Genomic DNA, 23,172 nt, shown 5'->3' on the forward strand with positions numbered 1-23,172 from the left:
GATAAGGATTTCATGTCCAGTTTATCATCTTTAGTTAATATTTTCAATTTTAGGAAATATGTTGTTGTGCCGATCCCTAAAACAATGCTAATAATTACAGTTAAAGTACAATATCATTGAACTCATGTCATTTTATCAATAAGACCACAAAAATGTTATTTTTACATTTTTTGCTAAACCCTTTTTTTCCCTTTTCCTTTATGGTGATTTTGAAATGGAACATAGAATATGATGCGTAAAAGACCAGCAGACTCCAGTCATTGTAATACTGTATATTTTCAATCAGTTCAAACTCAGAACAGTGACAGACTGAGAGAACATCAGGAGGAAAACTCAAAAACTCAAGAAAACGCTGAATGTAGTCCCTATCTACACAGAATATCCGTTGACCCCGAATCCCACCCATCAGCCCCGCCCTCCCCCATTCCTGTCACACACATTTCAGAGTCATCAACAAAGAAACAGAACACGCAGTGAAAAAAAAACAACTTAAACACAACACCTGCACTTTTAGTACTTTAGAAAGTGAAGGAAGTAAAGAGGTTTTTTTGTGGCTGACATTATCGCTCTAAGAAATCCGTTTAATTACCTGAAATTGCAGATCAAACAAACATAGAAATACATGTTTCTGTCTTTTAGGCAAACGCCAAAATTTGTCCTGACGTTTGGAGCAGGGAGGTCAAAAAGTGAAAAATTCAGCAACAAAATTCAACTTTACATGTAAGATTGTTGTGTCAAAAAAAAGTACTTCTTTATATTTAAAAAATGGTTTGTGTTCTTTAAAAGTCATTCCAGAAACAGATTCCTTTCTGGTTTTTTTAAGGGATTTAGAAAATATTTCTTACACTTTTGTCCAACATTTTTAGTCCTTTACATACAGAAACGGAAAACATAGAAGGATGGAGAATCCATGAATAAGAGTAGAATCATGCAAAAAAAAAAAGGGGGTTTGGAAAAGAGGGAGAGGAGATAGATGGAAGGAAAACTGAAGCAGTAGAGCTGAGTTCATCGGAGGAGGGAAGATGGAGGCAAGGAGAGTCCAAAGGTTAAAATAAGCCCAATGACAACAAAAGTTTTCCCATGCGTTCTGTACCGTCCCTGTATGGAAAACAAAAATGAATCAAACGTGAGACTGAAATAGCCTCCACAGTTTCTCTTTTTTTCTTCAGTTTGTCTTTCAGATTTCTGTTTTTTTTAAACGTTCCTCTTCGGCTCCTCCCACCGGCTGATTACGTCCAGCCTAGAGCAGACAACAGCACATCCAGGGAGTAGACGTTTCCTCCAGAGGGTCCTTCAATGCAAGCAGTTCTCCTTTTATCGTAGCGCCTTCCTTATGTTTTTAATCGGGAATGCTTATTTATTGTTCATCTTAAGAAACGAAGTGAGATCGGGGACAGAAAAAAGTTACATGAACTGGATGAAGTCCGTCTAAAAAGAGCAAGAACAACAAAGTACAGGAAACCCCCCCCCAAAAAAACTAGTCAAAAAGGAGGGAGTTCTGCTCTCAGTAGTCTCGACAAAGCGACGTCCAAAAGGTCGCTTTGTGTCAAAAGGTGGGGAAGTTGTTGCCGTGCCGATCCAGGCTCACATGAAAGCTAAAGTGACAGCTGAACCGGGCTGGTAGAGTTTATTCTGTGCAGGGGTGTGTCGTTTCTGAAGGACAGGGGGGGGTCGGTCTCTAAAACATCATCGGGGTCTTCAGGAACGGCCGGGACTCTGGAACAGAAAAACAGAAATCCATTAAGACCTTCGTGAATAACATGGAAATTACAGAATAACTGCTAACATTTCATCACAGGATATCTGTTACAAATATAATCTACAATAGACGAAATCTGCAAAATAGTCTGTAATTATTATTTACAATTATTACAGAAGTTTTTTCAGACATTCACCTGATGTCACATAATTGATAAAGACAATGTCCTAATATTCTCAAACTCATTACTTATATTTCCTCATTCAAATTGTCAAGATACACTAACTGGCCGCTTTATTAGGCACACCTGTCCAACTATGCGTTAACGCAATTTTCTAATCAGCCAATCACATGGCAGCATCTAAATGCATTTAGTCATGTAGACAAGGTCAAGACGATGTGCTGCAGTTCAAACTAAACGTCAGAAGGACCGAGAAAGGTGACTGAAGTGACTTGTAATGTGGTAAGTTTGTCTGAACCAGACAGGCTGGTCAATATTTCATAAATTTCTAATCTGCTGGGATTTTAACCCACAACCACTTCTAGGGTCTACAGAAAATGGTCAGAAAAAGAAAGAAAATATCCCATGAGCGACAGTTCTGTGGGCAGAAATGCCTTGTTGGTGCCAGAGGGTCAGAGGTAGAATAGCCAGACTGGTTCCAGCTGAAAGATAGATAACAGGAACTCAAAGAACCACTGGTTCCAACCGAGGTCTTCAGAAGAACATCTCTGAACGCACAACACGTCCAACCTTGGACCAAAACATTGTCTGCTCAGATGAGTCTCCATTTCTGCTGCAACACTTAGATGGTCGGGTCAGAATTGGGCATCAACAACATAAAAGCATAGATCCATCCTGTATTGTATCAATGGTTTAGGCTGGTGGTAGTGGTTTCATGGTGTGGGGGATGTTTTCTTTGGGCCCCCTTAGTTCCAATTGAGCATGGTTCCAACGCCACAGCCTACCTAAGTATTGTTGCTGACCACGTCCATCCCTTTCTGACCACAGTGTACTATCTTCTGATGGCTACTTCCAGCAGGATAAGGCTCCATGTCATAAAGCTGGAAACATCTCAGACTGGTTTCTTGAACATGACAATGAGTTCTCTGGACTCAAATAGCATTTGGGATGTGGTGGAACAGGAGATCAGCATCACGGATGTGCAGCCTACAAATCTGCAGCAACTACTTGATGCTGTCATGTCAACATGGACTAAACTCTCACAGGAATGTTTCCAGTACCGTGTTGAGCCAATACCACCAGGGATTAAGGCAGTCCTGAGGGCAAAAGGGGGTCCAACCCAGTGCTAACAAGGTAGACCTGACAAACTGAGTCTATATTCAAAAGTTTTTCAGTACTTATTTCAGTAAACTGAACTTCACTCTCATCTTTTTCAACCGGAAAATTGAAAAAAAGCTCGAAAAGCTTCCCCGACAACTTTACGTTGAAGATTTATTTACTTCCATTGACAGTAGTGCATACCTAGTTTAGCTTATACTTGAAATTCAACATTATTTTGCAATTTTATGAACTGACTCGTTACACCCCTACACTAAACACTTGCCACTAAAGCCTACCAGATTCTTGTCTGTATGTTCCCTGAAGTTGACGACAAATTCTGAACACAAACAGCTGAAATGTTGACCTACGGCGAGTTCGTCCGTTCCCTCAGGTAACCCATTCAAAGCAAACACAGACAGCAAAGCAGCATGGTGAAATCAGCAGAATTTTCCTCCCACTGAACACTTTGGTGCCAGTTTGGCTCTGTAATTACATCCTTTGGTGCCTCAGAGCCGCATCAACTTCAAACACACGATTCAAAGTGACGAGATGCTCGCTAAAGAGGCTCGTCACCCCAGAAACTGCCCTCTGGAAGCAGCCCGGGGCCGGTTCGGTTGTTGACTCTACGGGAAATAATCACATCAAACTTAAGAGCAGATTCTTGGAATTCATCTGGGGAAAGACGACGACTAGAGGAACCGACTCGACGGAACCTTGTGGTTCCATCAGGAGTCAACAGTAGAAATGGAAGTTGGATCAATTCTGTCGCTATGCAGCATCTGAAGCCCGTGTCCACAGTTTAAGCCGCCGCCTGGACTCTTCCTGCTTTTTTTCCTTTTTCTCATTTCAGCAGCGGCGCTCTCCTTCCGCTCCCCGTGGTGCCGTTACCGCGCACACACCGGCATTTCCACACACCGGACTCACGCTGCCGTGCAGCAGAAGCGCGCACCTTCCTCTCCCCGCGGTGTCATTGTTTTCTGCAACGTTGCAAAGTGTTTACATTTCTGCATAACAGCAGCCATAAAGCTGCCCGCCCTCCTCTTTCCACCCTCTATCCTGACCTCTCTTACCTTTCCACCACACCTCTCACTCTCTCTCTCTTTTTTTTGATAAAAGAAGGGGAAAAACGGTTAGATTTTCTCTTTTATCTTGCACTTGCCACTCGTTTCCTTCTTCTCGTCTTCATCTCCTGCCCTTTCCTATTTTTATCACTCCGCCACTCAAACCCTTCCTCCTCATCCATTTCATTTGCATCCCTTTGTCTTCTCTGCCTCCCTCCTGTCCTCTCTCTGTTATTTTTTTTAACCTCTTTAACCCCACCTCCCCTACTTTTCCTACCCCCCCCCCCCCCGTCCATTTGGCTCAAACTTGGGAAGTTCAGCCCCTCCCTCTGTAACTTCCCCCACAACTTTATCCCCGGTTAATGATCAGTTTTATTATTTCATCTTTGATGAGCTCCGGCGGTTCATAAAAAGCAGAATGTGGGCCTGATAAGTATCAAAGTGACATTTTCAAATGTCTTGTTTTACGCCCCCGTCCTCCTAAAACTCGCAGCGTCTCCGTGAAGATGGAGGCCGAAGAGGATGCTTGCCGACTGCAGTGATCAGTTCTTCATCCAAATACTGAGAAGACCTTCATTGTGGTATTTTTTACCATGTTCTTGTAGCATGTTTCTCATGATGGAGGACATATATGAAGGAAATTAAGACAGAATTGCATTTCTTTATTCAAACCGTTAGCAGACAAAAAAATTTGGTTTAAGAAAAAGAGCTTATTTGTGACGTAAAGATTACGCCAAGCAGGCCACAATCTTCACTCAGATGCATCCACTTGCAGACAAATAAGTCCATGGACGTCTTTGTTTTTATCGTCTGAGCTGGAATCTGACTCAAAACTGTACGGCTGGATGGCTTAGATATTGCTAATGCTATGCTAATGTTAGGTTGGGCATGCTGTAGGATAGCAGGACAGCATGGAAACAGATGAGGGATGGGAAGAGGGGCCGGGCTTTACTCCCATCAAAGGTCCCACCTATAACGGTAAAGCTTTACCTGTGAAGGGTATATTAATAAACTTTGAGCGACTTGTTCCCTAGGATCTGCCGTCCTACCCCCTTCAGTGTGTTTTTCTTCAATCATTATCCAAATTATTTACATGCTTCTTTTCTTTGTTGTCCCCCAAAATAGAGTTAAGCCTCAAATACAAAATGGGGTTTATACAAATATACTCCTCGTGCGTCCAATGCATGGACTGTGTATGCAACCTGGACTGAGAGGGTGTGACGTCACCCATTAAAAACGGTTACTTCTGGCTCCATTGAAATGGAGTCAATTCAGTCACCTTTCTTTTGTTTTGCCATGGGGGGGGGGGGGGGGCTGCCATGTTGGGTTCAGACGTTCTCAGTAAGCAGTGATTTATCTAAGTCAGTCCAAATTAACGTTTCTATGGCAACCACTCTAACCAATCAGGAGTGAGCTTATTGGAAGGCCACACCCCTACCCCTTGAAAGTGGGCAGCACAAAAACTTTTTGAATGCTGGATGTGGGGGCTAGCAGGCTCCGCCTACTTTTATTTCAGCGTTTGATTTGTAAGTTTAGAACTTGAATAAAAAAAGAATTATCAAGAAGATGTTAAAGAACAAAAAGCATCAGAGTGAGAATGTTTATTCTGACCATTTGAATGATTGAGTATTAACTGTTTATTTCTCTATAGAAGTCTATGGGATTTTGGCTTCTCAGAACCAACGGGTACTTCCTGTTTGAATCACCAGGGGGGCAGAGTCGCACAGTCCAGTTTGCATAAATATTTAATGGTACAAAGTTGCAAAACCCCCTATTGTAACAGTAAAATAAAAAAGTTGCGGTAGCAGCTCCTATTTCCCAAGTACCACGAACGCAGCACAATGTTTGTTGATAAAACCATAAAGCTGTTTTCTCTGTGGGAAGCGGGGTTGATTTTCTTTTACAGTTCGACTGTTTTTCGTGATCTAGTGCAAATCCCGCCTCCATCATGTGTGTGTGTGTGTGTGTGTGTGTGTGCGTGTGTGTGTGTGTGTGGGTACGTGTTTGCTGTCCTGGTTAAAAATGATGCTGACCTGCCTTGTTAAAAGTCTATCAGCTGGGAGGAGAAAATGTCACCAGGTCACCATTTTTCAGCTCTGTCCCGGCAAATCCGTCCTCCACCTGCCTCCTTCCTCCTCTTCCTCCTCACGTTTGAAGAGGAGCTCTTCAAGACCCCCCTAACTTTCTTTTGTTCCTTCCTCTTTTGCTTCATTACTTCTTTTCTCTTCCAAATCGATGCCCACTTACTTTTTTCTTCGTTCTCTCTCATCTTTAGTCATCATTTCTTTCTAAATATTTCCAATTATTTTTACTTTTTCTCCACTTTTCTTTCCTCCAATCTCACGCCTCCCCCTTGCTTATCTTCTTTTTTTACTCCCTCTTTCTCTTTTTGATCGTAATGCAACGTCTTTCTTTGTATTCAGCAGTTTTCTCTTCACTCGTTAATTAAGAGTGTGGAAGGTGAGCGAAGCAGGGGAGGTGTGTGCGTGTTTGTGCGTGTGCATGTGTGTGTGTGTGTTGTAAACCACCGTAGGTGCAAAATGCTTTTATGGCAGCATGGATGAGTGTGTGTTAGTGTGTGTGAGAGGCTCCAAAGGGGTCCTACTGGGCCAATCAACATTAATGAAATCAGGTGTGTGTGTGCGTGTGTGTGTTTGTCGGAGTGCTTGGCTTGCAGAAGAGGGGGGATCTAAAAGGGGTCTAAAGAGGAGTGAGAGCTAATTAGAGTTCCTTGTCTCACAAGTGTGTACATCAAACACACACATACACAACTACAGGTACAGGGAGCACATGCAGTGGTTGTCTGTGTGTGTGCATGTGCGTGTGTGTGTGTGAGCTTCAAGTGGAGGTTTTCAATGTCAGGGAGGACTGAGCACAGCTGGTGCAAAGAGGACGGCACATGCATACTAACACACGCGCACATCAGCGCTGCGCTCCTGAGGCTCCTCGTCGGCCAAATGCATCCCATAATTCCAGCAGCAACTTAGCCGTAACTTCGTTTCAACTTTGCAGGACGGAGACACGCTGGAAGTCAAAGAGGGCGGAAGTGACAGGCCGGGACTCGCGCGCTTCTTCCCTTTGATCTGGCGTGTCCGATTTTCATCCCGACTGGGGATTTCTGCCGGAGTTCTGCCTGAAGTCGGGTTTCTGACTCGCGACTCTAAGCCCTGTGAAGGACTTGATCTCCAGTTTATCCATCTGACCATCTGTAGAACCCGCCGAATATAGAAACAGAACCAAAGTTTCGTGTAAAGAAGTCAAAATCACAGCGTACCTTCTTTCAGGTTACCATTGCAACCCCTGTTGATGACCACATGGCTAAACTGCACAAAACAACAAGATGTGACTAGAGAGGACTGATGTGATTCTATTCTAAAAGTTTTTTTTCTTTACAGCGCATCATCATTTTCAGAACTTCACCAGCTATTCAACCGTTTGTCTAGACTCCAGGTTGAGAGCGACGCCGCGCCACCAGCACCAACGTGTCTTTGACAGGCTGCAGTGAAACCTGTGGCAGGAGCACTTTGGTCAACAAAGTCTGAGAGTGTGTTCAGACTGGACACATTCGGTTCACTTTAAGTTCGTCTCCATCGACATCCCGAGACCAACTTTCAGTCTGACTACACTCAAGAGGACTCAGCCTGGGAGCAGAAACCGCTCTCGGACCCGTCTTCTCAGGTGTCCTCGGTTCGTTTTCAATCGGACTGAGCTCCGTAGCCTGAATAGGCTCTGTGTTCGGAACGGACAGAGCCAAACGCCCACCGTAGCCGATCATTACGATGTAAACTTAGAAGAAAGGTAGCAACCATGACGATGAGACACAGCATCTCATTGAAATTTGGTCGGATGAATGCAGGCTCAGTACAACAACGTTTAACGTGACACACGTTGCTTCTCACGCCGTTTTCCCAACAATCTAGGGCTATGTCCAAAGTCCTTCACTGCTCACTATGCAGTGCGTTCAAGATTTTGTAATGCTGTCTGAATCTACAATTCAAGAATCCAGTGTCCTAGAAATTTCCCAGAAGTCTCTGCGAAAAATCAATGTTCATTAATTCTCACTAGATTGGTGAATACGGCCCACAATGCATTGCATTTGAACAATTTTGGCAAAAAAAAATCGTATTTAAATGTATTTTGTTGATAAACCATCAACGTTTTCATCTTCAGAACTGGATTCATAAATGATCGTCGCAAAACGCTCATCTCAGTTAGATTGTAACTTAGTGAAATCGATGATGTCATATCCACCGTTTAAAAAAAAAAAGTAGTGAGCATGGTGTCCGAATGGCTTTAAGAATCTAGGGCACTACATAGTGTCGCGTTATACAGTTTTTTAGTAGTTACGGATTAGGGCAGGAATTCGGACCCAGCCTATGTCATTGACAATTGGTGTACTTTCTTAGCCGTTGTCTCCTTAGCAACCGCCTTGCAGCATGCCTCAGCGGTACCAAAGTAAAAGGTAAAAGCGGCTGTACCTGACGTTGATACAGACGTTCGAAATTGGTCGGTGAAATAGAAAGTTTGAATCAGTGAATTATCCCAACAAGGATTCCAAAGCGCAGGATTTCCATCAGTCTTTCTTTGCCCCGCCCTCGTGATTCCTGGCCAATGCCTGAAGAGATCTTTGGTCACGTGGTTTTGTTTACAGGCTTTGGCTCGAAACAGAAAAGTCCAGTAGACAGCCGTCTGAGTACAGACCAAACGCAAGGTTCAGGACTGGATACAGACGAAATTAAGCAGACTCATTCCGGAACAATGGACCTCCAGTCTGACTCTGCCCTCAGGTGTCCTCAAATGTCAACCAACTCTCTGTCTCTGGAAATGAATGTTCCTCCAAATCTGACTCTATGCCGAACCGATTTGTGAACATTTTTCGGTAACGCTTTCTTTTACAGTACAGTACTTACAGTGTACTTAAGTGGTATTTACATGGTACTTTTTAATGTAACTACTGGGTACTTACAGGGTATTTACATGATATTTTTTTATGGATTTTACTGGGTACTTACAGAGTGTTTACATGGTACTTATTGTGTCTACTCGGTACCTACATAGTACTTGCTGTGTATTTATGTGGTACTATTTGGTTCTTACTTATGTGGTACATACTGGGTATTTATAATATACTCACTGGGTATTTATATGTTGTGCAAAGGTGTCTTTTGTTGTACTTACCACATGTAAGAACAAGGTAAGTACACATAAAAACATTCTTAAAGTAGTTTTTCTGAGGTATAATTTCAAAATAAAACTTTTTGTTTCTGTGTAAAGATTCTTTTTTCTTTATCATGTACTTTATTATTTTCTTAAGTGTGTAAATAAACACAAGCTGACATGTCCACTCACACAGGCTCCACTGTGTGTGTGTGTGTTGAACATCAAAAGGAGGCCACTCTGTCTGGTTCATGTCTCCACCATTCCATGGTAAGCATGAACACACACACATGAACACACACACACATATATATCGAGCCTGTGCGTGTGCGCCTTTGAACTAACAGCATTCTACCTGCTAATATGCGACATGTGTGTGCATGAGGTTGTTTGTGAGCTACTCTGCATGACTCTGTGTGTGTGTGTGTGTGTGTGTGTGTGTGTGTGTGTACCTTGCAGAGCGCCGTTGTCTTGCTGGTTCCCATTAATTTCAGGTTTATCCGCGGCTACAGGAGCGTCTGCTGTGAAACAGAGACAACGCACAACCTCAGTGGGTCGGCTTGTAAAAAAGAAAAAAAAACACACATCCCACCTTGTAAGTCTGTGCTAAACAAAAACAAGACAAAAACAACTGCAAACACAATTTGTCCAAAGACTCTCACACACACAAAGTTTTCCTACAGAAGCAGAACAGCAGGGAAACGCACAACAGGCAGCATCAACGTTTCACCCAAAACAAGAACAGTTTTGTGTCCGTTTATCTCATTTAGCGAAGAACACAAACTTCTCTACTACATGCTCTAAAACACAATTCAGAATTTCTTCTAAAAATATGGCAAAACACTTCACAAATCATAAAATAAACACACAAAAAAAAACATTTAAAAAATGGTAGGAATTTCCATTTTAAAATAGAGTCCACAACATGTTTAGTTATTAGAAAATGATAGAATTTAGGATTGGATTCTCTTTTAATCCTAAAATTCAAATCTTCACAAATCTGCATCAGACCAATTCCCCACTACAAAAGCTGCTTTGGCCGCAGTTGGAGACGAGTGAGAGCACCGTACCGTTCTTGGCGGTGTTGTTGGCGGCGTGCGTCGGCTCAGGAGAAGGGGAGGATGAGGACGAGTGCTTCAGAGCGTCCTCCACGCGCTCCCTCCTCTTGGACTCGAACTCCAGCGCCTCCTGCAGCTTCCTCTTGGCCTTCTTCTCCTTCTTCAGCCGCTTCTGGATGGAGGCTGCTCGGCGCGGAGAGGAGAAATGGATCAGGTGCGTTTTCATGGGTTTTTGCCTTCGAGCGGCTAGGGATGCTCTGCTCTCCCGCCTGACCTCTGCTCTGCAGCTCGGAGTTGAGCTGTCGTTCCAGACTCTCCCTCATCTCCCGTTCCCTGTACAGCTCCATCTTCAGCTCCCTCTTCTCCGCCTGGATCTGTTTGTCCTGCACCCGGGCGTTCTCCACGGCCACCTTCAGCAGGCCCTGAGGACCCGGGTTTCATCAGGAACGTCTGGTGTTAGGCTCAGAAGGGTTTTTAACTCTTTGACAGTAAAGGTGAGGCTCACACCGTTAATCTTTTGGAGCCACACAGCTTGCATGACAGGAGCATCAATTTGGTGAAGGTTTGACCAAAAGTAAACATTTAATTTAGGACAAATACAGTTTGGTGATAGATTTAAACTTCAGATCTGGTTAAACACATCGTGAAAATTGTAATTCAGAGCAAAACCCTTTAAAAGTTCTCTGCTTCCTGCATTGACTGTATATGAGAGCTGGACTGAGTGACTCCTCCCCCTCATGGCGTTCCAAGCTGAAAGTACCCACTGGTTCCAAGAAGTCAACTTCCTATAGACTGACCAATCAGATGCCTCAACAAAAAGAGGCGGAGCCTGCCGGTCCCCGTGTCCAACGTTCAAAACGTCTGACAGATTTTGTGTAGCCCACTTCCCATGGTAGGGGTGTGGCCTTCCAATAAGCTCACTCCTGGTTGGTGAGGGTAGTTACCATAGAAACACGACTCCGATCACTGCTTACTGACAACAGCAAATGGTTGAAACTCTTTGGTTGGAGCCGGAACGAACCATTTCTATGTGTGATGTCACGCCCACTAACTCCAGTTCTCACATACAGTCGATGGTTTTCCCTGCAGATCATTCCAACAGAGGTGGAGACGGAGGCGTGGTCGCACCTGAATGTTGGTGAGCAGAGTCTCCACCGACGACAAACCGTCCGCGAACAGGAACGGGGCGGGAAAGCCGGGAGGGAGAGTCTGAGTCAGCGGAGACTCTTCTGTGGGAAACGGTTCAAACAATCGTTTCAGTAACCGGAAACACCAAATCTGTTTTGAACCTTTTTCAACAACTGAACATAAATGCACCAATGTTTCTGTACGTCAAAGGAAATTCCACATTTTGGAGGAGTTTTCCTGACAAAAGGTTTGTGTCAGTACAGAAACAGAAGTAAATTCAAAGAAAAATGCTGATCAGAGTCGTGATCGATCGAACTAAATGGTATAAAAGCAGAACTGCAACATTTAAAAACATTAAAAATGGTAAAAATAAAGAAAAAACACCCAAACAAAACTAGAGAGGGCCTTTAATTTGTTTTAGAAAGGCAAAAAAAGGACAAAAAACAAAATATTCCCTCGAAAATTAAAAACTCCTGATAATATCATTAAAAACTGTTTAACAATGGCATTTTAGCGATAACAAACACATCTAGAGACGGTTTAAATCAATAAACAATAGTAAAGGTTTACACCAAATTATAGAAAACAAGACAATAATGACTCGTAAAAGATTCAAATAATAAAAGAACTAAAGAAGTTTTTTTTTAAACAGAAAAATGGGTGAAAAAAAGAAAGAAAACAACAACGCTAAAGGTTTCAGAAAACTGTCGTTGGTGTGGAAATGTTGTTTTCTACTCGCAGCTGGAAAAACAAGGAAAGAAAAAGTTTCTGTTAAAAAGGAATAAATCTTTGAAGAGATCTCTTCTTGAGTGGAAAGTGTCATGATTGAAGCCTAGAAAACGCTGCTGTTCACGAAGGTATGAAAAGCAGCCAAGCAGCATTAGAGAAATCAATTACAGCACACACACACACACACACACACACACACACACACACACACACACACAGCTCGTTAGTATTCACACAATCATGTGGGGCACTAATTGGCAGGGATTAACGACATCCTTGATTTGTGTGTGTGTTCATTGTGAGTGCGTCACAGTGTCTGCTCAGCCCAACGCCGCCGCCACCGGATAACTCTGCTGTGAAATTAACGCTGATTAAGACGCACTCTAACACACACACACACACACGCCGTCACTTCATCCATACATCCTTCTGCTCTCCTATCTTTCCTCATCACCTTTTCTCCTCTTCCTCCTCATCCCAACCAACATCTTCATCCTCTTTGTTTTTTTCTCTTCAAAACTTCAAAACTCTCGCTTTAGTCATCATTTTTGTTTGTTTTTTCTCCGATTTAAACTCTTTACATTTACAGAAAATGTTTTTTTCTTTTTGAAACCCCTTTTCTTCCAAAATATTAATAATTTAATGCGGCTTTTTAACCATAAACTAATATTTTTATTTATTTATTTGTTTAAAAAAAGAAAATTAAAATCTTTCCCACTAAAATAAAAAAATGTCTTGTTTAATCTCTGTTATCTATAATACTTTAAGCACGTTCTTGTAAAAATATCCTTTGGTTTATGTGGTTTTTGTACATAACTAAAATGTACATAATAGTCGCATATTATGAACTGGTTTAGACATTTATAACAAAGAAAATGTCAAATATAAGCAAGAAGAAAGAAAGGAAAAGATCTGTATCTCCTAAAGATTTTTTTCATAATTATCTGCAGACAAAAAAAATGTTTATGAATCCTTTCAGACATATCTATACTAGAAAACAGTTTTTTTTACTGAACAAGAAACAGAATAAATAATCCTCAAATCTATTAGAAAAATCCAAAAACTACATGATTGCACCATTTTTGATTTTGTTCTTTGGTCAGAAGTTTACAGGTTTTTCTGTTAGAAATCACAAGAAGCTTTTTTGTTTGTTTGCTTTTTTTGTTATTAATACAATAAATGTTCAAATAATGGGACTAAAACAAAAACGAAATACCCAAAAATCTGCAAAAATTCCCTAAATGTTTCTTAGTTTGCCTCTGAGTGGCAACAGAAAGTCACTTCAAGCTATGAGGCTTTTTACCAAACAATTTATCGTTTCCATGCATTTAGTTTTAAGCAATAATTGATAAAAATAAAAACGTTAAAAAGTGCAATAAAAATCCACAAATACATCACGTATTCGAGAAATTGATTCATCAATTATCAACATTATAATTTTCTAATAATTAATAGACTTATTGGTACTTTTACATACATCAGGGGCGGAGCTAGAACATTTTATTTAGGGGGAGGGGCCGTTACAGATTGCAAACATGTGTTTATTTAACATTTTAAATGTTTTTTAATTTAATTTTGAAAAAGTTGTTTTGTTATTTTTGCAGTGCTTAAGGAAGGTCGTATTGATGATTTCCTAATCGTTTGTCCATAATAACTCAAGTGTGGGCCCCCCCATTGCCCCCCTGTAGTTCCGCCCCTGCAGAACACATATTGCGTTTGATGGGTTTTTGTTTTTTTTTAAACATCTTCTTGGGCAGAGGGGCTCCAGAGGGATCGCTAACACCCCAAAACGTTAAGTTAGATTCAAAAAGACGACGTGATTTGCAAAGACTTTTTTTTTTGTTTTTGGCTCGTCTCGGCTCAACGGGGACTTTCAGGAAACCTGGTCACGGCTGAAACGGCGCTGGGGTCTTCTGCGCCACCTCCCCCGTTTCCCTCTGCCCTCATCGATCCTGAAGGAGGCGCAGCTGCAGACGTCGGCGGGGGGGCGCCATGAGGTGGGGGGGGGGGGATGAAATGAAGAGCTAGGGGGGGGGGGGGCATGCTTTTAGTGCCTGACCTTCTGACCCCTTTTAGCCACAACCCTTTCGCCCACCCCCCTCCCCACCCGCCCGTCCGTCGCTCACTCCTTCCTGATTGATGACTCACACACAGGTGATCGATGGGCGGGGCCCAACATCGCAACGCCTTTGTTTGTGTGCGTTTCAGCAGCAGATGAGGACAGAGCCCCAAGTGTGGGCGGCTTCGATTCATAATGGATGATGGTCCCACCTTTGTCCTTTGTGATTTTCTTGATGGGGGCAGCGGAGTTGGTCAGCGCGGCCTCAGCATCAGCCGACACCAATCCTGCAGAGACACCAACAAAAAACAATTAAAAGACGGCTCTGCTGGCATTTTTGAGAGCGCATCCATCTGCAGATGCACACACGCTTGCACGCGTGTGCAGAAGCGTGTTCATGTGAACGCACAAACACATTCATGGTCCTCAGAGTTTAAATCGACAAAACAAGACGGAAAAGCGTGAAAACAAAGTTGATTATTTGCATCAATTCTAAAAGCGTCTCTTAATCATTGATCAAATCTGACAAAATGAACTCAATGCTGCACCGGGGGGGGGGCATTGAGGACCGCATTCGTGCTCGTTCTCCCAGCATACCCGGCTCCGTCACGTCCTCATTGGCCGTGAACGTCATGGGCGTCTGGGAATCGTGCCGGCAACCCTTTGAGCCAGGAGTTTCCCACCATAGACTCCACATGGCTAATATGAGGGTAAATATGGAGCAAAACCTGCCCCACCCCAACAAGAAAATACGTCTAACAACTAGGTAAAATAACAGACTAAAGTTTTTTAGCAATCATCCTCTTAACCTCGGAAACCGACGCCACTGAAAAAAGTTCCCACGGATCCAGAGCTGACGTTTGACGGTTTATTTTGAAGCTCCATTGGGGACACAAGCAGACGTGTTGGACCGTCTTAAAGCGTGGCCACAATGTTCCCAGAGTTTGGCAAAAGAATCCACTTTGCCTCAACCAATCGGGAGCTTGGCTTTGGCCCGTGATGCGGTTGATCAGCGGGTGGAGAGAAACCAAAGTACCGCTGAAAGCGCCTGAGCGTGTCCCTGAATGACCTCATGAACCCGGACATGGGGACGGGAGCGTTAGTACATTTCTGCTTCAGAAGAAAAAAATTCAAGAAAACAAATCAGCGGGTCGTTGTCTTCTGCTGGAGCTGTGTGAGTTTGCTTCAACTGACTGTGGGAGGGGCGGAGTCACCAGCACCAACATCAACTGATTGTTGAGAAAAGCGTCAATTCTTGACACTGAGGTCTCCAAAATTCTCAAAAAACTAGAGAAAGAAGTACTCATGACGCGCCAAACGGCAGAAAATGTGAGAAAAAGTGTGATTGTTTGTGTGTGCGGTTGTGTTTGCGTACCCAGTCGTTCAGGCGAGCTGGAGGCGGAGCTGCTGGGCTGCGACTGCAGAGGAGTGTTGGTGTCATCAACAGACGGAGAAAGAGAGGGACTGTCGCACACTCGTTCCTGTGGAGACGGAGGGAGGTGGGAGGAGCCAGAGTCAGGAAGAGGGGGGTGGGAGGGGCCAGAGCCAGGATGAGGGAGAAACCTTCTTACATGACAAATACTCTCCTTTAAAAACGTCCAAACCTCAGAAAAGTGAAACGGCTACGACTGAGTATCAGGGCCAGAAAAGAACAGAAATCTGTCGCCAAGTTAGGAGGAAAAGTCGTAGGATTGAACCAAAATTGGTTCAATTATGGAAAAAAATAGTACAAAGTTTACGTGAAAAAAGTTGAATCATCATGAGAATATAGTCGTACAATAACAAATATTATTAATAAATATCATTGTTCTTATTTTTACTTATGACTTTTCTTTCACTTTAAATGGGTTCAAAAAGTTCAAATTGAACAAATTTGAACAAAGAAAAACTTTTCGTCTTTAGTTGATGTTTTAGACACTTGAGAGGAATCGGATGGATGTCATACTGCTCTGCTTTACTTTTATTTACTATCAAATTTCAAAAGAAGAACGATTTTCTCCTTGTTAAATATGATTTCTCATAAATTTGTCATTTCAGTTTTGCAAAGTTTTAAATTATTTTCAAAGAATTTTGCAACTATTCCTGTATAAATGTGACTTTTCCTTAATAGGTTTACATCTATTGTGAAATAAAAAATTTTTTATATGATTTTACGACGTAATTCATAAAACGTTTTGACTTTTTTAATTTTAAAATTTTATTAATGTAAAATGTTTTTCCTAATACTTTTTTTGTTCATTATTTTACAACTTTATATATATTCAAGTATGTTTTGTAAAGATTGGACCTTTAATAATTTCACAACATAATTCTTAGAAAATTTTGACTTTTTTGATTTTATTTTTGTTAAAATTTGACTTTTTTTCTAATGATTTTAAACCATTAGTTTCCAATTTTTTTTGTTCATTATTTAACATTTTTGTAAAGATCTGACTTTTAATAATTTTACAACTCTATTCTTGTCAAATTGTACATTTTTCTCCTAATTCTAACTGTAATTGTATGATTTCATTCTGAGAAACTGACACTTTTTGGACGGACATTATGGTGAGCCTGAAGCCGGTTATCGTTAAAGCAGCCGTGGCGAACGGCGTTCCCTGAGGCGTCCGGGTCGTCTTTCAGACGCCTCCACCTGATGGGATCAGGTGTGCTCTGCTGCAGGGCGGAGTCAGGCCATAAACAAGCTGGACGGGTTCAACGTGGTGAAGGTTTTTCTGTCACGACGTTAGTCGGCGACTCGTCTTCTCCCATAAACATCCAGACCATCACAAAGAACTTTTTTGGTTTCGATGTCCAGTTTTTTTGTTTGAAACTCTTGATTGTGTTCAGAAATCAGCAGCAAAAGCTTTTTATCTTTAATGTTACCTTGATGACCGGGGCGCGGTGCGCGTGGCTGTGTATCTGTTGGGCGGCGGCGGCCATGTTGGCGATGGTGCTGAGGTGGTTCATCTGGGACATCGCCATGGCAACGGAGGCAGGCGGCAGCCCCATGGGCAGGAGCGGGTGGGGCATCATCATGAACGGCAGGTCCAGTCCTGAAGAGGAAGAGGGAGCTGCCTGAGAACCAGACGGAACTCGCCGTCCCGAACCGCGGCGTTCGTTCGTCCTTTCAGCGACACTCCGGTCGGTCGGGTTTCACCTTTCATTAAATATTCAGTCACACACATCAGGCTGATGCCGTGAGGGGAAGAATATCATCCCTGTGAACTCGTGCTGCACTGCACCTTCAGAACACGCACGACACTTCACCCCAACGCTCAAATGAGCCGAAAGCAAAACCAAGAAGGCAGCAGGCGGGAAAAACAACAAACAAAAAAAAGGTCAGACGGATGATTCAGGTTGTCACTGCAACCGCTGACGATGCAACGTCTGGTTTACTTCAAGGAAAACTTTTATGTTCAAGCCTCATCAAAACAAAAACATGAAGCTACAGAAGCTGAGGTCATGTGATCCATTCAAGGTTTTTCCTGAATTTGGCTTGTCAAATGACGTGTGTGGTTAAAACCCATGAGGATGGCACTGTAGCCTTTCATCACCTGATCCTTCACTATGGTGTTCATTACTATCATCTTTAACAGTTTACGCGATTGTAGTAATCCCATCAGAATCTGCGTCCCGATTGGCTCGACGCAGAATCTGATGGTTCAATCAGATCTTTGCTTTTATTCTTTGACGCTGGACTTATTTTTCTACAAAGGTTTGAACTATTAAACAAGAGAGAAACGCGGTGTGAAAAGTGGATGAAGAGTGTGATGAGGAGTAGATATCAGGGAAACTGGCGAGGTGCGATTTTAGTGATCCATGTTGACGACATAACTTGCGGTACATGAACAAATAGCAAAACAACCAAAAACTTTGTTTTCATAAAAATCCCACTCCAAATGACCCTGGTCTACATTAGAGGTGAGCATCTGACATCAAAGGGCTTCATCTGATTGGTCAAATGCCTCGATGGATTCATTTGATTTGCTAAATACTTCAAGCTGCCATTAGACTGTTTAAGCACATTTAAGGTAACCATTTACTGCAGTTTTCGGCGTCTTTTGCGATATGCTTGTTGCACAGCTTGATTTCGCCATAACGATACATTTGCGATTTATTGTGACAATTTGGTGAGGAGTTTTCCATGGAGGCGCCAAATTATCGCTGTAATACCAATAACTAATGACAGACACCGAACATTTTGAATCTATTACTATTGTTGTGTTCTCAAACACACCAAACAAAGGTTTATCGGTTTACGTCGGTGCTGTGATGTCATCAACGTTCGACTTTGTAGTTCTTTACAGAATTGACCCAAAACAAAAACAAACATATTAACTATCATGGCAGGGATAAAGCCCGACGAGGTGCTGGTTATAATAAATTCATGGGGAACGCCGAGACATTTTGACGTGGCAAATCAGAGAACTCTGGACCTGATGGGGGTCCGAAAACATGACATCCTGTTGGTGTCAAAGGTTAAAGGTTAGAAGTCTGTTATGAAAGAAACATGATTTGAGTTGTGTTTTTACTGAGCCAAAATGCAATGAATTTATATAAAACCACTGTGGCTTTCCATGTCAATTAACAGGTTTGATTTGAAATTGATTCATTGGATTAATTAATTAATTAGTTGCATGACAGCACTAGTTATACAACCTTAAAACATTTTGAATCAATGTAAAAACTTTGCAGATTTCGTCTGTCCAGGTGTTTTTTTTTATAAAGTAATAACGCACCACTGTACACTATTTAGTGGACAGAAATGCTCCTCCAGCAGCTCCATCTTTACCTTCTGTTATATCTACTTCCCATCAGCTCTTTCCTCTGTGTTCACCCTCTTCTGTCTCTGGAGATGCTCCATTACTTCAGCCTCATTCTTTAACCCTAAAAAAACCTCTGACCCCCCCCACCCACCCCAACCACCTAAAAGCTACCCCCCCCCCCCCCCCCACGGTCACATTAAAGCAGGTCTTCGATCAGCCAAACACACAGACTCACACATCTGCTTTTATTCCGATGAAACAGTAAAACTGATTGCTGTCGTCGTGGCGACCGGAGCGATGGAATAATCAACGTGAGTGTTTGGAGCTTCCTGCTGTCCAGTGTGAATGTGCAGAAACATGACTTCTGCAGCAAGAAAAGCAGCTGCTATCTCTTTATATGTGTGTGTGTGTGCGCATGTGTGTGTGTTGATGAATTGAGTCATTTAGTAGAGTGTGCGCTGATTAATCTAGGCGGAGTGTTAATACAGGAGATGGCGACAGATTAAATGGCGTACATTAACAAATATTGCCGTCCTTTAGCAAACGCCATGGAGGCGTGTGTGTTTTTTTTTTGTCTTTTACACACACACACACACACTCGCACACACACACACGGCTGTTTCCATACACTCTGGTGTGTTCTCACTGTTGGCCAGTAGCTGCTGCTGCTGCTGCTGCAGTTGTTGCTGATTGACAGCTCCGAGGGCAGGGCCCCTCCCTGCCACACTTCCGCCCCCTCCTCCTCCCGCCGCCGGTGCGGCTCCGCCTCCTCCTCCGGGGCCTCCGCCGTGGGCTCCAGCAGGGGGGCTGGTCAGACGCTCCTTATCCCAGGAGCACTCGCTCCCTCCTGGGTGGAGGCACAGACATTCATGATCCGTCAGTCACAAACCTTCTGTGTCGTTAAAATCTTTTGATTCTTTCACAGGAAGTGATGAACTTTTCCCGCCTTTATACTGAGATGCTGTTTTCTACCAGAAAAATGCATCATCTCACAGAATCTTCAAATGTGGTTTTCTGATTTTTTTAAACATGTTTGGACGACGAAAAGTGACCAAAACGTTACTTTTTCTATCATTTCAGCAACAAAAATTCCGTTTTAGGTGGAGGGCTCATGATATGGGCTCGTTTCCCCACACCTTTGCACTTTGGAGTCATATAATTAACCCCAATCATCTTTGTTTACCAAAGTAAAGAAGTTTTAAATGTGAACCTGTGTACAAACTATTTAATAAAAAAAACTATAAGCTAAGTGGCTGCAATGTACAAAAACTAAAGAAACAAACTACAAAATAAAATGAATAGAATGAAAACCGAATCGTTGATAGTTGATCCATAAGAGGCACAAACAAAAACAAATGCTGCCGTTTTATTGGTCTTTAAAAAAAGTAAATTGCATCCACGGCTGCCTGCTGGGATTTCCTTAGGAAAACAACTTTTGTAGTAAAGAGTGCTGCCTCCTGTGGCCTGATGGCTCATCGCATGATGTTTAAGTGTTCACTACGACCTGTCGCCTGCAGAAACAATGCGCATTTTCACTCTACACCTGTAAGTAATGGGTGCTCACCTCTTAGTAGTGGGTGCTCACCTGTTAGTAATGGGTGCTCACCTGTTAGTAGTGGGTGCTCACCTGTTAGTAATGGGTGCTCACCTGTTAGTAGTGGGTGCTCACCTGTTAGTAATGGGTGCGCACCTGTTAGTAATGGGTGCGCACCTGTTAGTAATGGGTGCGCACCTGTTAGTAATGGGTGCGCACCTGTAAGTAATGGGTGCGCACCTGTAAGTAATGGGTGCGCACCTGTTAGGAATGGGTGCTCACCTGTTAGGAATGGGTGCTCACCTGTTAGGAATGGGTGCGCACCTGTTAGGAATGGGTGCTCACCTGTTAGTAATGGGTGCGCACCTGTTAGGAATGGGTGCGCACCTGTTAGTAATGGGTGCGCACCTGTTAGTAATGGTTGCTCACCTGTTAGTAATGGGTGCGCACCTGTTAGTAATGGGTGCTCACCTGTTAGTAATGGGTGCGCACCTGTTAGTAATAGTTGCTAACCTGTTAGTAATGGGTGCGCACCTGTTAGTAATGGGTGCTCACCTGTTAGTAATGGGTGCGCACCTGTTAGTAATAGTTGCTAACCTGTTAGTAATGGGTGCGCACCTGTTAGTAATGGGTGCGCACCTGTAAGTAATGGGTGCGCACCTGTTAGGAATGGGTGCTCACCTGTTAGGAATGGGTGCGCACCTGTTAGGAATGGGTGCGCACCTGTTAGTAATAGTTGCTAACCTGTTAGTAATGGGTGCGCACCTGTTAGTAATGGGTGCTCACCTGTTAGTAATGGGTGCGCACCTGTTAGTAATAGTTTCTAACCTGTTAGTAATGGGTGCGCACCTGTTAGTAATGGGTGCGCACCTGTAAGTAATGGGTGCGCACCTGTTAGGAATGGGTGCTCACCTGTTAGGAATGGGTGCGCACCTGTTAGGAATGGGTGCGCACCTGTTAGTAATGGGTGCGCACCTGTTAGGAATGGGTGCTCACCTGTTAGTAATGGGTGCGCACCCATTACTAACAGGTGTGCAGCTGTTATTTATTTTTACTTCAATTGTTTGTTTGTTTTTTTCTCCTTTTTCTCCGTATTATTTAAACATTTTACCGTTCTTTTAATGCAAACAGGAAGAGTTCAAGAAAGGTCTGGGATATCACCCGCCACACGAGTTCCCAACTCTGTACCTATTGGAATATTGAAGACTCTGTACTGAATGAAGATCTTTACCTGGTTAGTATATTACTCTTGGCAAGCAAGAAAGCAGTGACAAAAAAATGGCACGAGGTGGACCCCCCCCCCCCCCCCCCAGGAAAGGATGACTGAGTGAAGATCATATGGACCATTTACTCAAAGGGTTAACCCTTGTGCTATCTTAGATGACCCCACCCTTCCATTGACGTGTTCTCCCTACCATGACAAAGGTGGATAAAGGTGGAAAGATTTCATGTAATCCATGGACACCAGTGAAGATCACGAATCATTGAAGAAAAAAGGTTCAGAGCACCGTCTAGTGGGTCTAGATGACCCAACTCCCAACGTTAAAGTGCCTAGGATAGCACAAGGGTTACATGAAACTAAAGTTAGACATTTTCCCCCCAAAAATGAGAAAAATGGTGCCAATATGTGGAAAACCATTAATTAACAGCCCAATTATTGTGTATTTTTTTATTTTTGTTGTAGTAGCTGACCCATGTTTGTAAACACTGACAACTGAAAAACTCTCAATAAAATAAAAAAATAAAAAATAAAAAAACCAGAAGAACCCAGAAGTCGGTCATTGACCTCGATTTTTTGTCCTACAGGTACAGGTTTGTCCGTTTTTGGCTCACAGACAGCCCATATCCACCCGTACCAGCAGTGACTTAGGCTTCAATATAAAAAAACGAAGGTCTACATGTTACTGAGGCTTCACTGACCTTCATTTTACAGAGGGAAAACCAGTAAAATGCTGCATCTGTCTCTTAGATTCCCTTCTACCTCTTCATTTCTCATCACGCCTGCACTCTTCACTAAAGTGGACGTCTTCCATTTGTCCCTCCAGACGGTCGAGGACCAGCGTCTCCTTTCATTTAGGCATCAAAGACCGTTTTAATCTCAGTCTGCATCTGAACTGGAGTTTCCTCTCCTCTAAAGAGGTGGACTTTATTCTTTATTTGTTCCTTCAAATATACAATTTGTTGGGTTTCCAGAGGCTCGGCGACCACGCTGGACCACTGAACCCAACGCTGCTGGAAGAGCCAAATAAACCGAAAACAAAGGTTTTAGTGCTGCAGCCTGCATGACAGAAACCAGAGTTTTCTGACCAACATGTGTTTTCTTTACCGTCTTTATAGATGGCAGCTTTTAACTTGAACCTCCCAGACGCACTTTTGCTGACGTGAAGTAAAAACGTTCATTTAACAACTGTACTGCTGGATTTGACTTTTTTAAACCGTAATTTTATTTCAAACGGTTCAAATTTAGTCTGACTAGATGTTTGTCACGTAAAGTTTAAATTTATAACATTTTTTTAAGAACAAAACGGTTGAAACATGAAATAACGAGACTTTGAAAGACATCAAGGTGGAGATCAATTTAAAAAAAGTGTCAAAACCATTTCCTTCAGTCAAAATCTAAGAAAACAGGTTCAATCAATTTCTTTGTGTTTGTTGTTTTGCCCGAATACTTTCACTAAATTCACAATATTTTTTAAATCTACAGCATGGAGTAATAA

At 42.7% G+C, this 23,172-nt stretch overlaps 1 protein-coding gene across 3 annotated transcripts in view; it reads right to left on the minus strand.

Moving 5' to 3' along the window:
* Positions 1–257: 257 nt before the first annotated feature.
* LOC105356347 (dachshund homolog 2) overlaps positions 258–23,172 on the minus strand; it is a 103,608-nt gene continuing 80,693 nt past the window's right edge. Inside the window, exons 4-12 of one of the 3 annotated variants that reach the window (XM_023965843.1) lie at positions 19,568–19,768; positions 17,039–17,208; positions 15,549–15,654; positions 14,386–14,460; positions 11,386–11,486; positions 10,532–10,679; positions 10,270–10,440; positions 9,652–9,717; positions 258–1,716 (exon numbers count right to left, since the gene is read on the minus strand). In XM_023965843.1, the coding sequence (XP_023821611.1) occupies positions 1,679–1,716; positions 9,652–9,717; positions 10,270–10,440; positions 10,532–10,679; positions 11,386–11,486; positions 14,386–14,460; positions 15,549–15,654; positions 17,039–17,208; positions 19,568–19,768 (1,076 nt within the window). In that variant the 3' untranslated portion in view covers positions 258–1,678. Of the gene's footprint in view, positions 1,717–9,651; positions 9,721–10,269; positions 10,441–10,531; positions 10,680–11,385; positions 11,487–14,385; positions 14,461–15,548; positions 15,655–17,038; positions 17,209–19,567; positions 19,769–23,172 lie in introns of all 3 variants that reach the window. The other 2 variants (XM_023965842.1, XM_023965844.1) reach the window with 2 other exon arrangements.

This window comes from Oryzias latipes, chromosome 18, assembly GCF_002234675.1.
Source record: "Oryzias latipes chromosome 18, ASM223467v1".
NCBI lineage: Eukaryota > Metazoa > Chordata > Actinopteri > Beloniformes > Adrianichthyidae > Oryzias > Oryzias latipes.